General features: G+C 33.0%; 2 protein-coding genes and 1 non-coding gene across 3 annotated transcripts; 2 read left to right on the top strand and 1 right to left on the bottom strand.

The window, feature by feature from the left end:
• Nucleotides 1-5,449: 5,449 nt before the first annotated feature.
• LOC132752054 (small nucleolar RNA U3) lies at nt 5,450-5,668 on the top strand. Its single transcript, XR_009628761.1, has one exon. It is a non-coding gene; the product is annotated as a small nucleolar RNA U3 (small nucleolar RNA).
• Nucleotides 5,669-9,215: 3,547 nt separating this feature from the next.
• On the top strand, nt 9,216-12,903 carry LOC132752043 (caspase-3-like). The gene is made up of 3 exons (XM_060742315.1): nt 9,216-9,872; nt 10,393-10,467; nt 12,040-12,903. Exons 1-3 carry the CDS (start codon nt 9,335-9,337, stop codon nt 12,366-12,368), a joined length of 942 nt encoding a protein of 313 aa, XP_060598298.1. The 5' UTR covers nt 9,216-9,334; the 3' UTR covers nt 12,369-12,903.
• A 1,964-nt stretch (nt 12,904-14,867) lies between these two features.
• On the bottom strand, nt 14,868-17,413 carry LOC132752042 (caspase-1-like). The gene is made up of 3 exons (XM_060742314.1): nt 16,408-17,413; nt 15,833-15,913; nt 14,868-15,613 (listed from the first exon to the last, which is right to left on the bottom strand). Exons 1-3 carry the CDS (start codon nt 17,237-17,239, stop codon nt 15,222-15,224), a joined length of 1,305 nt encoding a protein of 434 aa, XP_060598297.1. The 5' UTR covers nt 17,240-17,413; the 3' UTR covers nt 14,868-15,221.
• Nucleotides 17,414-18,387: the final 974 nt, after the last annotated feature.

Below are 18,387 nucleotides of genomic sequence, written 5' to 3'. Positions count from 1 at the left end.
TTTCGTTAGCTGTCGTTAGTTATCTAAAGCTGCATGCCTCCAGAAAAGTCAAAATATTTCAATAAAAGCAGTCTTGAGAAATATGTACTACGATTTTAAGAAAAGTGTAATGATTCAAGATTCAAATTATATTTTACATGTTATGTGCGGGTAATGACTGGATTCTCAGTATTTACAGCGTTACTAACGCAATAAGGGCACTTATGCATATTATGACCATATTTTTGGTAATTTACGTGTGTTTTAAGTGCCATTGATAATGTGTAAATTGCTTCCTTTTGGTTATTTTACAATATTATACATTCAAATTTCAAAATTTTCCTGAAAGTTAGCGTGCTGCTTTAATGATTATCAAGTTTATTTCAGTACTTATTTTATATTGCTTTTTGTCAAATTTCTGATAAACAGTTATGATTTTTATAGGTTTAGCGTTAATTGAAGACTTATCATTTGAGAGAACAAATGGTGACATCTACTTCACGAGCTATACAAACACGTGTATCGGCAAGGTCAACGTTAATGACGCGTTGAGAAAGAAATCATATGAGCCCGAGATTATCGTGCAACTTGAAAAAGAAGATAGACCCAGAGGAATAGTAGTGGATACTTGCTTGAAGTAAGAGCTATTCTTTAAATAGTCAAATATGATATAAAGCTGAATAAAGAAAATTCAGTGCGAAATTAAAATTTTGTAGATGTAGTCATAATTTTGTATTAAGGTCACATTCCATAAAGAATTTAAAAATGGAGTTGTATATACACACATGTACCAAGAAATTTAAGCAATCTTTTCATCCTTTTCGTTCTAAATACATAAATATTAATTATAATTTCAAAGATTTAAAAATACATATTTCATTATAATTTTCTAAAAGCTTCTGGTGCAAAATAGGGAATATTTCGTGGTTCTCCGGTATTTTCCGTCCATTGGTTCACCCTACTTACATTCAGACATTTTGGTGAATCTCCAAAGCTTCAACACCGTATAATCAGATGAATATCCTGATGAATGAGGAGTATAATTTCTTTATTTGATTTAATTATCCAAGACATATTAAACATACTGTCTTGACTTTTGATTCGAGGATGATTTACTGGACAAACTGGAGAGAGGACAACGCCAGCATTCAGCGTTCAGATATCACGGGAAGAGATGTTCAAGATATTGTCACCACGGACATTAAGTACCCGAATGGCATTGTTATTGATCATTTATCGAAGAATCTATACTGGACGGACGCAGGGACGGACACTATTGAGAGATGTGACATGGATGGTTTAAACAGAGTTGTGCGTTTTTTAATTTACTTAACAAACATTTGTACATTTATATGTGAATGAAACAGTGTTCTTATTCTGTATTTCTAGTCACTTGTGCGATTCATATGGCGACTTTACAGACTTCATGCGCTGCTCCGTGCAATTTTTCAAGCACGAATTTGCACTTTGAAAATACCTTTGGAATAGAGCTAATACCTTAAATAGTTTTCATTCGTATATAAACATATCTCTGGTAGTGGAATCGTTATTATAGTGTACTCTTTAGTTTATATTTAGATACCTCAAACCATTTGCCCCGTACCGTTGAAGGTTCGAATCCCGACAGTGACTTTTGATTCTTGCATGTGAGGGAGCTATTCGGAACATCGGTGGTTCAACTCAGTTGTCCATAATTATGTGTCTAAAATACTAGTAATACAAGAAGGGGTACCTGAGGTATTCCTCTTCAAATAATGCTCGAAGACTTGTCATATGACCGCTATTGTGTTGGTGCAACGTAAAACCAAACAAAAAACTTATGGCCATCATTACAATGGTATCGTGTTTAAAAACAAAATCAAATATTTCTGAAACGTTATATGCCTGTATTGAAGAAACGGGGTATGTTGTATGTTCAATTCTGCCTTTTGCCTTTTATCTTTGAACAACGTATATAAATTGCAAGCGATTCTTTGGACATTGTCGAATGTAAAATACGACTGTAATATTCATTATATTATTCTTTTATGATACATTAACAAAGTCATGCCGGTCAGAATAAAATATTCCAGGTAATCTTGCGGTTAGAATCGTCACATCCCTTTAGCTTGGCTGTGTACGACACATATCTGTTCTGGACAGACTGGCAGAAAAGAGCGGTCATGCGAGCAAATAAGTATGACGGCAGCGATATAACAGTCATTCGTCACAATGTTAGATATTCGCCAATGGGGATCATTGCGGTTGCAGACGACAGTGAGAATTGCAGGATGAACAAATGCTTTGGGCATAATAATGGTTGCCAGGATATCTGTTACACAGACATAAATGGAGAACCGTTTTGTAAATGTTCAAATGGAATGTTAAATAATGATGCGAAGACATGTTCAAGTAAGTATTTTTATATTGATCATTCAGTTTCTCTTCCACTGCGAGTCCGTGCGACGTTAGAATTTTACTGAATTAATTAAACGATATAATGTTTTGCCCTTGTTTAACATATGAAAGAAAAGACAAAGTTCACTGATCCAAACATTACCGCGTAATCGAAATTATAATTAGCCGTAAAGAAAAAAGACAAGTAAGGTTTCACATTCTTTGTTCATTTTCTTTGTGAAATTTTACATTTTATATTGCCAAGGCTTTTTTCAACATAAGAAAAGAAAACAAAAGTAAAGTATCAGATATAGTAAAGGATACATGTGAAATTGGTTTCGTGTAGGTCTTATAATAGGTGATTAATGACCACCGGCTAAGCATCTTAAAGGACAACAAACTAAAACTAAATGACACAAGGGTTGACCAGTGACTGCTAATATGTAACAATCCAATTGATTTAAAAATACTTTATTGCCAAAAAAAAAAGAAAGAAACAATAGTTACAATACAATGGTATAACATATTTGGCAAAAGGATTGACCCAACAATCCTATTAGAAAAAGTTTACCAGAATCCCAATTAAATGATAAGAATGATCTTTGCAACGCCCAAACCGAGAAACATAATAAAGATGTTTACAATATTCCTATTTATTGTAAAGTTTTTCTTTAGAGCTACTTCATTCAGTTTTAAATGACTTATATATTCATTTTCTGTATGTGTCTACCTTATCCATTATTGTATTTATAATTTCAGAATACAACCTCTAATAGGATGACTGTAAATATTGATACCTTTCAGACAAATCGGTAAATATTACGGAAAGCAACAATACGACAACAATATTTACAAATACTCTACAGTACAGTAATGTGTGTTAAATATCGTTGGAAATTACAGAAATTTTGTATTGGTATATATTTTGGACAAACTGTTTTAACCATACTTTTTATATCATGTTAATTTTTGGTACAATGTATTTCCACAATTAACAATGTAAGTTTTTTTTACAGTTTTTAAATACCCGAGCCCTCTTTTTCTATGTGCTTTTCTGGGAATAAACATTCAAACCTTCTTATTGATCTATGTATCTTAAAACACCATCCAAAACAACTGCCATTTCAATTCGTTACTGACTTAACCGATTTTGTGTTCAAACCTACCAGCATTCGAAACACCTTGCCAGTAACCAGTGATCATCTGGGAAACGAGAGGGATTGAAAGTACAAATGCAGTTCTACTGTCAACAAAATTGTAATCTTGACATTAATGTAGCAGATATAATTATTAAATCTGTGGTGAAAAAATAAGGTATATGTCCATTATATTATAATTTAAAAAGTTGTCCGTCAAACTTAATTTTAGACATAATAACAAGAAATAAATTCAACTGAATCTGGTGCTGCCTCAATAGATCAGATAAATTATTTGACAGTCCACTGACCGCAACTTTGAAAATCTGAGTAAATGTGACAGTTTAAACATTTTAAGCTTGAAATAACACTGACAACAAAAATGGAAGAGAGAAATAGATAGAAACTGGAGAATATGTTTGCAAATGAATCTATATGATTATTCGGATTTTTTTATCATGATGTACAATTGACGAGACTGCAACGGAAATTAAACGTACAGTCGCAACTACTCGGCCCTTTCCGTCAGTCTTCGGATAAGGACCTCGAACACAATAGTATGAATACACAGAACGGATGCGGTATTTCGGTCTAACCTACGCTAAGAAACTAAACATGTAAACAAATAGTAATTTAATGCTGGGAGTTGTTGACAAGTTTATTTCCAATATATGTAGTAAAAGTCCACCTAAAATAAGTGAATTCATAGGTACAAAAGCAAACAATACATTATTTATATATTTATTATTATGGTTGTAGAAACCGAAAGTACAAAAAACCAACCTGTTGACATTTAGTCGGATTTGTTTAAAATTGAACATCAGTGGGCATATTTAAATTACAAATTGTTGTCAGACATATTTTCAAGCATAAGAGTACCGGAACAGACATTAGATGTCAAATATATACATTCGTTTTACATTATCTCTGTTTCTGTTTACATCTGAAACCACGTGGTAGAACTACTTTCAATCCGTATTGTTTCCGAGGTTATTATAGATAATAGCCGAGGCAGTTCCGAAGGATTATACGTAGTTTACCTGTACACACACAGCGGTTTTCTGTAATTTAACACCTATTAATAGGAGATTTAGCTGTATCAATCCGTGTAGATTTGTAAAAAACCATTTAAAATTCTTTACATACATTAAAAACATTCTTGAAATTTAAATGTGCCGACCCTTTGAAAGCTATGTTCCCGCGTTGCTTATAAAAACGTGTGACCATTTCTTGTTTCCATCAATCTCCGCTATTGTCCATCTCCGGTATCCAGTAAGAACTTGACTCAATGAAACAATTGTATTATTATTTCGGATTTTTATAAATTTGATATTTGACCGTCAAACTTTGAGTAATCATATATGTTTCTTAGTAATGTAAAAGTACAGCTTTGATGGTATAGTTTGGTTTTGTTTAGAAAGTTATATACATGTATAATATAAGTGCGTTAAAATATAATATAATATATAATATATGTTACATTTTTTTTAAAGAACTTGTGTGTTATTTGATTTTAATATAATACTAAATACAGACTTAAAATATCTAACAGTAGGTGTGTTTCTGTATATAAACATTAAATATTACATCTAACATTCACGAACACGCTAGTCACATAGTACACTAATACAAAGATGGGAGATAAAACTTGCAAACACTGTAAAACTTGAATTTTGGTAGTTACTTTCCTTTCTCAGTTTACCACATAAATTTAAAAGTTTACTATTTGACAAAAAATCGAAGATAAAAAGCGTTTAACGATTTTTAAACCTTTTTCTATTACAGAAAATAGTTGAAGTCTAATGCGTTAAAAAGAAAATATCATTTAAAATAATTTTATAGGAATTGTACAATTAAAAAACACGTTCAAATCTTCATTTCTCAATTTACAAATTATTGAACCAGTGTTAATCAGTAATCCCTTTGCTATATAATCGTATAGGTTAGTAATTAAGATTAAGACCTTACTCTTAGGGATCATTTCTATAGTAAGTGTCGCCAGGACGTCAGGTTAAACTGACGAGACCCAAAACCACGAGGACGAGAAATAGCACTCTCTTCTGAGCGCGAAGCGGGCACGAGCTGTTACCTTCATGGTAACTTGGCGAGTGTCATTGATGAACGTTCCTCTCCTCCCTAAGTGGGGAGTTGGAGGAAGAGAGTGCATTCTGAGTGGCTTTGGGGATTTTTACACTTTCTAATCAATAATATTCCAACCATTTAAGAGCGAAGTCTCGTTTTCTTAAGTGATGTAGTTTATAAACAATTAAAAAGACTTTACATGTAATTTAACAAAAATCTAATGTAAATTTATAGATTATTGTCTTTCATTTAAAGGCCCATTATGCCTTATCATTTTTTGTGTCTGAACTGTTTATTTTTGGAATCTTGTTACAGTTTACAAAAAAAAAAAACACAAAATTTGCTATAAACATGAATTATCGTTTGCATCTTTAGTTCTGTTGACAATTTGTATAATTATAGTGAATAAGTATTTTGTATGGACGTCAAAGAGTAACCTTTGCAGCTTTTACGACAAATAAATGCATGTTCAGCGCTACTTTTTCCGTTGTAAAACATCATCTATAAACACAAGTTTGACATTTCTACAGAATAAAAAATATGGATTTCTGAGCCATTATTATATACTTTTAAAATTATTACCTGCTTACAAGGAGTAATTAACATTCTATCATTACATTTTCATATATTAAGCCTTTGTTTCTCGCGTGTTTACTTACGATATGTTATTTATGTTAATCAATTTATTTTTTTCTTAATTGTATTTGACTGGGTAAAATAGACTTAACAGTAGAACAATTAAGACTAGACCATTGTTTACAGATATCTTATGTTAATATATCCAGCCGATTCATGTCGTGTCTATATTCACCACAAATCCTACAAGAACTATAGCATAATTATGCCTTTTGAAGTGTTTCGCAAAAAAAGTACATATGAATGAATTCTAATGTGCAGAACATTTTTAAGATATGTGTAAGTATTTTAATTAATACGTAGCGGTCGTATTTTCTTTATTGATTAACCGTAACATCAGGATAACTCGGTTATACATATTGACAATTTTCGGTCATTGTTACTTCCCTTACGTTACATTTTTTTAATACAGAAAAGCCTTAAGAGTCAAATTTTCAGGGTCTTCGATATAGGATAAACTTAATTATAAGTTTTGCAACATTTTCTTCAGTTTCATAACAAATAGGAATGTCATTATGTTCAAATAATGTGGAATAGATTTTCGGAAACTATATTCAAATTTAAACGGATTACCTCTAAACACTTTTGGTATTTTGAATAACGGTTTGAGAAGTGATGTAATAAATTTCATTATTTTCAACATTTTTTTTTTCAACAGAAAAATAGACAAAACTTACCTTTTTGTCATTTTTTTCATATCTAAAACTCAAAATAATTATTGGAAAAGAAATTGCAATTATTCAGTACAATCGCGAAGAAATAATCCTTTAAAATATATAGTACTAGTATGTTCTCTTTACCACAAACATTAAAACATTAGCAGTTATAAGATTCAATGACAATAATAAATATGCGTTTACGATACATGAGTTTGATGTCTTTTTCTTTTTTTTTTCTTTTTTTTTATAATTCAAAACACATTAAATCACAAGAATAATTTTATCCTTTAAAATTAACGTCATACTCCTTACTGTTTTTAGACTGGGTGGACTGTTTAGCTGATCCCATAAATTTCATAGTATCAGCTACCTTTTGACGTGGAAAGAATTCTGAAAACCATTCAGGTTCACTTCGCGCCCTCCCTGACCTAAGGCCAACATCAAGACGATTCTTGTGTCCATGCTCGGTGCTCGAACTTCCGGCTGTACTCAGATATCGATTATTTCTCTCCCCTGATGGGTATTTCGTATCAAGCCATGTTTGTATTGGATCTCTTTGTACAAGCGGATGTAAAGCGCTTTGCTCGTTTTTCACGTGCTTATGAAGAGCGTATGGGTAAGTCAGTGTAGATGATGCACGGGTTGGGGAACCTGTCGACGGTAGATAAATCTTGTCAAGTGTTGATGGTTGTAAACTCCGCCTATATAATAGTGAGCTAGTGTCATTACATAAATGTAAAGGGACGGAACTCTGTCCTTTAGGATTACCGCCATATTTTTTCTTAGTCTGAACATTTTCGATATCTTGCTTTTTAAAAACTACTGGCCTGCCGTCGTTATACTCTCCACTAGGCTGTTTCGGAGCATCTTTGTAATCATATTTCATGAAATGACCCGTGTAATACTTCGGAGCATTATATTCCGGCATCATTGTGTATTCATTTCTGGGGTACACATCCCTCAAAATTGGTTGATACGGTTTTTGTGGAGCTTTTGATGTCACTCTCCACCCACCTTTTTGAAGGCCCATACTGCTGCCCGCACCTCGCATTTTTGCCATATTTATAACACTATCCATATCTGAAAATACCGACGTCAGATTTGACGCTGTTGTATTCAAGCGGGCGTTTAGATGGAAATGATTTCTTTCAGGAATTCCCGCACGCTTTTTCGACAATCTTTCCTTTCTTAGTTCAGCTGTGTGGCGTTTGATGGAGTTCATTACCTGTTAACATTTCTCAAACAGAGTTATGCGTCGTTAATATTTCAGATACATACGTTTGATTTTGCAAACCAACAACAACAAAAAGTACCATAATCCATATCCAGTTATGTGTTTTGTTAATTAAGAATAACTTATTTAAAGCGCCATTGTTTATATGACTGTTATATATCTATAAAAATTAATGTCTGCAATTAAAAAGACACCGATCGCGAAAATACTACTGGAAAAAAACACCACCAACATACCAATGTAGTTATTGATTGAGGTTCTGGAACAGTGAATGTATTGAAATGCAGATATATAAACAATTTATTAAAAATCTTGTCTGTAATATGATATTTGTAAATGAAATAAATACTTTTATATAAGTCGAAAGTTATAATGGCTGAGCTCTGTAGTGTCGTTTTAAAATAGCAACCCACCACCCCGCAGCACCTTGCCAATACGTCACAACGACAAAACGTCTCGACATAAACATTATCTTGCTTATTCGGTTGAAGATTGTATTTTTAATTAAATAAGTAATAATAAAAAGAACACTTTGGTGTCGTGGCCGAGTGCATGGTTAACGCGTCGGAGTAGTTACCCGCGTGGGTTCAAACCTCGCCAGGGGCAAGCCGTTGTTTCCGTGAGCAAGAATCTTTACACTCATTGTTTAGAACTGGGTGGTGCCAGGAACAGATTCGAGAGTGTTTTAGATTTTGCTAATACATTTCGGAAGATTTTTAACATAGACAAAGATGCAAAACTAATTAATTGATTGATTTACTTGTGCTATATTTAGTTTATCTATAGTACTAATCGATTTAAATGTGTTTCTATAAATTTCACGGGTAACTGTTATTACTAAATCACATTAATTGATTGAAATATTTCTGAAAAAAAGGCTATTTTTTCTACATTATTCATTGTCGATTTTTCAGTTAATAATATGCACATAGACAGGCTTATGTGTGAAGTAAAGGTATGCAAAAGTTAGTAAAATGACACAAGATAACAAAGTTGATACAACATCGTGAAACTACAATACAAATGCAAGGAAGTATATTATTATTTATTGTACATTGTTTTCGTCGTACTGCTTCCCAGACAGGCTTCCATGAAAACGTCATGAAATTAGATCTAGGTGTTGCTCTATCATTTTTACAAAATATATATATGCATGTATGAAGTGACTGTATGTATCTGTACACGGTTTTTGAAACCTTTATCACAAGTCGGACATACGTTAAAGCGTAAGGATGGAAAGTCATGAAAGTGTAGTGTGCAAAAATGATGTGACAGACGCTTTCCCTGACGAAGTCCAGGATAAAAGGCCTGGAAAAGTTTTGACAAATACCAGAACAATCCAGTCCAGATCAATCCCTTCTCTACAAGGAAAGGAAAAAGGATATATGCTTGTAATCGTCAACGAAACTTGTGGAATACACGGAGAACGAGAAGGTGCTCAAAAAGATTTCCAAAATATCAAAGAAATCGGCGAACATTTAGGATTTCAAATTTTAAACAAAGATAGCTACATGAATCTCACTAAAGACGAGACTAGTGAATGGCTAAAGATAGCAAGTGAAGCTGACCATACCGCATGCGAGCGATTTATGATTGTAGTAAGTTCTCATGGAAACGAGGAAACGAACGAGGAAAGAGGAAAAGTCAAAGAGCATGCTTTCTACTGTGCAGACAGCAAACCATATTTCACAAATACAATGATCGAAATGTTCAACAAATGTGACACATTGGAAGGGAAACCAAAAATTTTCATAATGCAAGCTTGCAGAGGCAAGTGCTATCATTACTATAATTATTGTTTTTTATTATTATTATTATTATTTATTATTATTATTATTATTATTATTATTATTATTATTATTATTATAATTATTGTTGTTTATTATTATTGTGGTTGTTGTTGTTGTTATTAATATTATTATTGTTGTTATTGTTGTTGTTTTTGTTATTATTATTTAAATTATTATTATTATTAGTCCCCTACCGGTTTGAAAAATTATTAATGAAAGCAAAACATTTTTTAATATTCGTGAAAAATGACATTCAAATGAATTCAGGGGCATCTTCTGGTTTAAGATATGTATTAATGGTTAGATAAGTTTATACGTATTTATTAGATAACTGTGTATCATATACTCGTATTATATTTCTTTGCTCTTTGCAATGTGTTTATTTTTAAAGCTTATATGGCGCACATTCCCGATTTTTTTAGCTTTTGGACCTCAGTGGAGTTCCTTTCAGGTTAATAATAATCATAATTAAATTGAAAAAAATACATTCTGCTTTATAGGACAAAACCCCGATGCGGGAGTCGAGGTTCCAACTACAAGCGTCATGTCAAGCGGCACAAAGAAAGATGAGAGTGGTAATTGTTTTGTTGTTGTTGTTGTTGTTGTTTTGTTGTTGGTGTTGTTTTAGCCCCATCGGTAAGTGTTATTGTATGCATTCTAAATTGTTCTAATTGACAGTAAGCATAAAGTTCATGTCCTTACTACAAGTAAACGTAAAGTCTTTTTATTTAGTTGTCACCCTACTGAGGTCCAGCCATTTGATATGAGACACCTTTTGTTTGCATACAATTACCTTCTAATTTTCTACACTTATGCCAGGCGCCAGCGATAAAATCGTAACCATGTCATTTGTACTACTCGCGCCTCCACTATCATGTTATATCGATATGCTATGTAGTGATTTTTGCCTTGGTCTTTAAATGTAAGTCAACCACATCAAGACGATGTATCACAACTAATATCCATGTCTCTACCTTCAAGGTCACACTTATAGTTTGAAGGTTATAATTCTTTCGAGAAGAGTTTGAAGATAAACATTGATGTCCGGACTGTAACTTTGTCATGCATCAAAGGATTTTAAAATAACTAGGCATAAATGTCTACCACATCAAGACGATGTGTCGCGTCCAAGAATTACGTCCGTACCTCAAAGGTCAAGGTCATACAAACATTTTGAAGTTTCACAGTCGTGACAAGGCTGTAACTTTGTCATGCATGGAAGGATTTTAGAATAACTTGGCACAAATGTCAACCACATCAAGACGATGTGTCGCAACCAATATCCATGTCTCTACCTTCAAGGTCACACTTATAGTTTGAAGGTACTTATTCTTTTGAGAAGAGTTTGAAGATACACATTGATGTCCGGACTGTAACTTTGTCATGCATCAAAGGATTTTAAAATAACTTGGCATAAATGTCTACCACATCTAGACAATTTGGCGCGGCTAAGGCTCATGTCCGTCCGTCCGTGGCTCCCAACTTACAAAACAATCATGTCCAGACTGTAACTTTGTCATGCATTTAGGGATTTTGAAATTACTTGGCACAAATGTCTATCACATGACAGCGTTGTATCGCATCCAAGAACCCTGCCCTTTCTTCAAAGGTCAAGGTCACACTTATGTTTTGAAGGGTCACGCTATCACAATTAGAGATGATAGGTACTCACATTCAAGTCTGGATTATAACTTTGTCATGCATTTAAGAGTTAAAATAGTTTGGCACAAATGTCTACCACACCAAGATGATGTGTTGTGTGTAAGACCCATGTTCCTACTTCCAAGGTCAAGGCCACTCCAATAGTTTGAAGGTACTTATGCTCATAAGAAGAGTTTGAAGGTACACATTAGTTTCCAAACTGTAACATTGACATGCATTGTCTACCACATCAAGATGATGTGTCGCATCCAAAACCCTTGTCACAAGGTGTAAAGTTTGCTAGAAATAGCACTTCATTTCACACAAAAAAAAACAATGTTAAGCAATTAGTTACTTTCATTCTCTTTTATTTTCATAATACCTGCATGCTTAGGAAACCTTTTCGGGGACATTCGTCACTCGCGTGACAGCTCTTGTTTGTATTTAATTTTGTTCAGAAATTCATTCTGTAAATTTATCACATTTTATTTTGTCACTCAAACTAGATACCACTACGCATGCGCGAGATGATATCCCTGATACAAAGCCTGGTTTGGATTCATGGAATGAAGAAATTCCTTATTTCAAAAGTTACAACGATATGCTGGTGGTATTTGCTACATCCCCCGGCTTTTATGCTTGGAGAAACAAGTTAAAAGGTTCTTGGTTGATACATTACCTGCACGGGGCGCTTATGACCAATCGCACACCATCAAATTTTTTGCAGGTTCTGACTGAAGTTGCTGGTAGAATGTCTGAAAGGGAATTGACCGATAATCAGTTGAAATGCGTTCCGGTGATTTGTCACATGCTGAGAAGCCCGATTCCGATTTAACCCGTAACCTGTTTAATGGACTTGACTAGCTCTGAATTTGGAACAGCCCATTAGAACTATAAGGGATATCATTAAAGTGACATTTTACTAATCTTGTCAAGTTGAGCTAAGTAATGAGTTATATATTTCAAAATATAGACTATTAAAATAGCCATTGACCAAAAGTGTTAACCGTAAAAAATAGTTTGAATAAAAAAAAAACGTCTTAAGTATAAATACTGCTGCACTCTTTTTGTCAATTGAATACTAAAAATACATTCTTGATAAAATTTTACGAGTCACGTGGCTTATTGTTTCTGTTAAATAAATAAAAGTTAAGATATAATTAAAACAACAGCTATGGCAAAGTGGAAGGTTTTATTTATACATTTGTTTGTATACTCAAAATTTGCACTTAAAATATAGGTATAATGTCACTTTAACAAAATATTTTATGATAAAATACACATGTTTATGTTTTTATACCATATACGGGATATGTTTGGATATTATCGTCAGTTTAGTGTTTGGCGATTTTTTAAAGATTTTATTTTACTTTAACTATAATATAATATAATATAATATAATATGATATAATATATAAAATTCTGCTATTTCTTGCGTTGCGTTCATTAGGAGGTGTTTTTAATCATATAACTGAACAAAAACTCGTTTGGCATTTCTGCTTTGAAGCAGACGTTAAAATACCTCAATAACATATGATTCGATATTTAGAAAAAAAATCATTGTCTATATCGTCAATATGACAGCACAATACAGTAAAAACCTTTTATCAAAACTGGACCAAACTGATCTTAATTGCGGGGCAGTCTCATTTGTGCATGGATATTCTTTTCATTACTGACCGTATTTTGTTTGGAACGCTTTGTAATTTGCTTATTTTCTTTCTTTGTTTCTTTTCATAAATTCAACTGAATTGTAACCGTCTAATCTACGCTTATTATGCTATATGAAATTACTACATGGTTGTTGTTTATTCTCAGAGCTATTATTATATGAGCCGCGTCACGACAAACCAACATAATGGGTTTGCGACCAGCATCCGCGCAGTCTGATCAGGATCCATGTTGTTCGCTATCAGTTTCTCTACTTGTTATAGAGTTTGTAAGCGAACAGCATGGACCCTGATCTGACTGCGCGGATGCACAGGCTGGTCTGAATCCATGCTGGTCGCAAACCCATTATGTTGGTTTTGTCATGACGTGGCTCATTTGTTATTTGTATCAGCCGGACTTGAAATCCCTTATACATTGTATCTTGCATATGGTATCAACAACATTTACCATGGGGGAACGGCGGTCGCTTCTTGGTTAAGTTGTCTGCCCTTTAACCCAGTGATCGTAATGCGGTCAAGGTCGTAATTTGTCGTCATAATTATGACAAAAGGACCAAAAAGTATATACATCAGGAAGATATGAATGCTCTTTTTATTGTATTTATATTTATACAATATAAATGGGGAAAAACTACATTTGTTACACGATAGTTTTAAACCGTAATATAATATGTACAATATCCTTTTCATTTTTTATTTTTCAAACTGCTTGCTAAAGGCGTTTAGGTGATACAGTAGGAATCAATCTTCCGTTTTTAAACATATTTACATATTTATAACATTTTTTATCACAATTCTACATTTTGTATATAGAAATAGTAAATAATCTTTCTTATCATATGCATACCGACTTCTTAATACGTAATGACTTAATTCAAAACATGTGACAAGTGTGCGCGCGTGTGCGTCCGTGCGTTTATTGTATACTTAACGGATATATATTCTTCTATCTCGCCACTATTTAATTGATATTTTGTCATGAAACATATCCAAAGGTTGTTATTTATAGCACAGTACCGTTACTCGACTCAATGCTTCTGCTACTGCTGCTGCTGTTGTTGTTGTTTAGACATAAGTTTCCACAATTTTAAGTAAAAACAATTAAACAATTATGGATGTTAAGAAGTGTTTTAAAGAATATACATTGTATACCTTTAAATCAAGTTAAATGTGTTTTAACTTATGATAATTTTGAGAATGATTGCTTAAATATAGAACAGCCAGGGTGCAGAAAGTGTGTCGGCTTTTTCTAACTATTTCTCTTAATGAAACCATTATCCAATGAGGTACATGCAGAGCTAGCCCAAAGGTCTCATTATGTGTCCGTACATTTCTGCCAAATAGTTTCAAATTCCTTCCACTGGTTCAAAAGAGGCATTTGTATTGGCCGGACAGACAGATGAACGGATAGGTGCGTAATATTTATCGCCGAAGTTCTAATGGGTGTATAAAACAGGAAAAAACTGGATACATTTTTGATTTCTTAACAATTAAATTGCATCACTGTACATTTCATGTTTATACATTAAGAAAGTTTTCGTTATTTTTCAAGTTTGAATGATATTTGACTTGCTTAAACCTGAAAAAGAAAGTTTTTGTTATTGTTCAAATTCTTCTTACTCTGTGCTAATATGTGTTGCTTTAATAAACATGTTACTAATGGGAACAATTTATCATATTTATTACCAAAATATATACAAATACATGTATGCATGTTTACATGAAGTGACACCTACCATACATAGTAATAAAATATTTGGCAAAGGCGTTGACTCTTAAGTTCTCCAGAACATACTTAGCATTTCATAAAATATTTCATTAATGCTGACTAAAAATATTAAAACTATAACTTTAAAAAGTTTGAAAAATTACCAAGGGAAATAATACTTGCCAGCATTCTTTAGAGATTTCTAAATTTTACTCTAGTTACCTCCCTGAAGATCTTGGCAACATTGATTTTTTTTGTGGCTCAAAGCGTTAGTTTACCATCTAAATGATTTTTGATTATCTAATAGTAACTAATGTTTTAAAGAGAATAGAATATCACGTGTAAGCATGTGCTCAATTACCGGAACAGCTTTCTTTTCGTGAAATTCCGGCATTGATGGCGTATCTGTTGACCGACGAGCCATTTTTCTTGAAATTTTTGTCAAATCTTTAAGAAAACATTTAGGGGCTTCCATATCATAATCCATGAGAATTTCATGCATATAATTAATCATCCACGACCCAGCAGACGTGTTTCTCCATGCCAGCATCCCCGGGGGAATGGCGTACATAATCAGCATGTCAATGTGACATTTCAAATATGGCGTTTCTATGCCGCGTAAGTTTTCTTTGTGCCATGAATCCGGCGCACCTTTTGTGTCAGTTACGTCAGATGGCTCGTGACTTACTTGGTCAGACTTGGCTATAAATAGAATGTACGAATTATAAGCATGTTATATTTTGGAAAAGGAAGTGGATTTCTGGCATTCCCTTATCAGTATGGGAATATCATTACGTCACATTACCAAAAAAAATCAAGTTTATCGATAAATAGTCTGAAAAATAATAAATTGATATTTAAGATTCAATATGATAACTTAATTCAACATGATAACTTAAGATTAAATATTCTGTATTTTACCTTTCCTATCTTTCACATTGCTGCTAAATTTCCCACCGTCAATGGATATTTTCAAGTCACTTCCATGGTCCACCATATTTCCTGCATTATATTTATTTTATCATATTAACAAATCTTAAGTTCGGTGTTTGTCTGATATTATCATCACTGAAGTCTTATCAATAATTTGAGTATTTTCTTATACTTACATATATAACCATATTGATTTCAAAAGAGATGTGCTTAATAATTAGTTCAGTATAAGTGAAACATCAAAATGACCTTTTGACAAACTTAAAGGCCAAGGGGCTTTTGATTCAGTCATACTGTTATTTATTCATAGTATCGGAAAAGTTGTTTCAATGTCAAATATATAGACAAATGTCATTCAAGTGATAAAATATCTATGGAAAAAAAGGCCAAATTCTAGACTGGTTGAGCCTGTTTGAAAGTAAATGTAAGGTGCTCCGTCACTCACGCCTCCTAGCACCGGCTTAATTAGTATTCAATCTCCATTCAGTAGTAAAATCATTGGAATTGATAATCCCTGAGAAAGATAACATACATATTGATTGTATCATTAGTCATATTCTTACCTCTGCATGCTTGAACTATGAATATCTTTGGTTTTCCTTTCAAACTTGGGCAGTTGGTTTCATTAAACATTTCAACTATTGAGCTGGTAAATATGAGTTTATCGTCTGCGCAAACAAGGGCGTGGTCAAAACCTCCGCCCATTCTCGGGTTTCGTTGCTCCAATCCATGCGTACTTATCATAAACATGAAGCAATCACATTCAGAATGGTCCATGGTTTGAGCCTTGTTTAGCCAGTTCAAAGTCTCAGACTGCGTCATATTTGTTTCGGCACCATTATTTAGAATTTCAAAGCCAAACTTTTTGGCAATTTCTTTCATTTTAATTAAATCTAAATGAGCTCCTGTTCTGGTAGCCTGATTATAGAACTTTTCATTGATGATAAGCAGCAAATATCCTCGTTTTTGGTGTGTGAAATTGTAATGATCGCTCTCTGTTATATCAACAGTCTTTTCATCATTTTTTGGGATATCTTCTTCTGATTTTGCCGTCTCACCGTCATCTTTTCTTCTTTCATCAGAAATAGCACTGTATGTCCAATTCTCTTGAGTCGTAGTGTACGGTTCTATTTCTATTGTTTTTGAGCCTATTTTCTTTATAATTGCAGAACCTAGTTTCCTCAATGGCTTTAGTAAACCGTCGCCTTCATCACATAACTCTTCTTTTTCAACTTCCTGGTTTTCTTTCCTGCCTAATTCAGTGTTTTCCGTCAAAGTTAATTCGTCGAAAGTTTTCTCTGCTTTTTCTAAACTTGATATATTTTCGTGACTTTCTTTATCCGATCCGTCATCTTCAACATTCGAATTTTCACAACCATCTTTAACTTGCGACATTTCAGTGTAATACCCGTCAACCACGTTACAAAACTGTCTAGTACAAACTATTCCAAAGTATTATTTTAAGGAAAAAACAAGTATCAATATCATAATTAAATAAACATATCAATCAGATGTATTTTTAGAATGGATTGTTAGCTAACCAAACTTTAAATCATGTTTCAATTACTAGTATTCGAGTCGTTATATACTATTAACGCATATACCAACATGCAATATCTCGCAATTTTGTATTGAACAATGTATCATTAAAGACACACCAAGACCAACCGTTTTGTCTTCGTATTGTCAATCTGAAGGACTTGGTGATCTCAAGTTATATTGAAATAATATAAAATAATTCATCGGTTTCTTTTGGGGGTTTTTTTGCACTTGGTTTTAAGTTTCAGATAAATAAGCAGTTAGGTATCCCAGAAAACCATATCAATATACAAACACAGTACGTTTAAATTATTTTGCCAAAGTACGTTGCGGCGTGACTTTAAAGTAGCGTGTACATAAACAATCATATCTGATTTTGTTATCATCAAAGATAACTTAGATAATAGATGAAATAAAAACAAAATTATAGAATCATGAAGACTTGTCCACCTTTCTATAATAAACCTTTACTCAATTTGTGCCTACATGCATGAATATCTACTTTTTAAAACAGTGGTTTGTGTTGCTGCCAAAACCTAAAGAAAGCATTTGAGATTGGTATAAAGGGTGAAACTATTTTAATAACAATTTTTTATTTCGTTGTTAAACAGTCATAACTTGATACAAATATACAACTAGTTTACATTTATGACATATACTTTAATCAAATTTAGCCTTATTTTTCCATTAAAGTCATAATAGATACTAAATGGTCCAAAACTCTTGCATTTATTATTGGTTTAGGGAAATATTTGAATTGCGTGCATCAATAACTGTATTTCTACTGTATTCAAACTGACAATCGTTTTACTATCAATATTAAAAGTATGTACTGTCAGTACACATATAAAGCTCTTCTTTATTATACATGTATAATTGTGTACCAAGTTCACAAACATGTATAGCATGTATCAAATCGGCGCTTCTAAGCTACCAATTGTCTTAATATAACATACCCCAAACAGTTCACAGTGAGGCTTTAAACCCCTGTATGCTTAGAGAAT

This window comes from Ruditapes philippinarum, unplaced genomic scaffold (assembly GCF_026571515.1).
Source record: "Ruditapes philippinarum isolate M1 unplaced genomic scaffold, ASM2657151v2 ctg2080_1_1_1_1, whole genome shotgun sequence".
NCBI lineage: Eukaryota > Metazoa > Mollusca > Bivalvia > Venerida > Veneridae > Ruditapes > Ruditapes philippinarum.
Note: the sequence above shows the minus strand (reverse complement) of the source record. Positions and strands in the feature narration are given on the sequence as shown.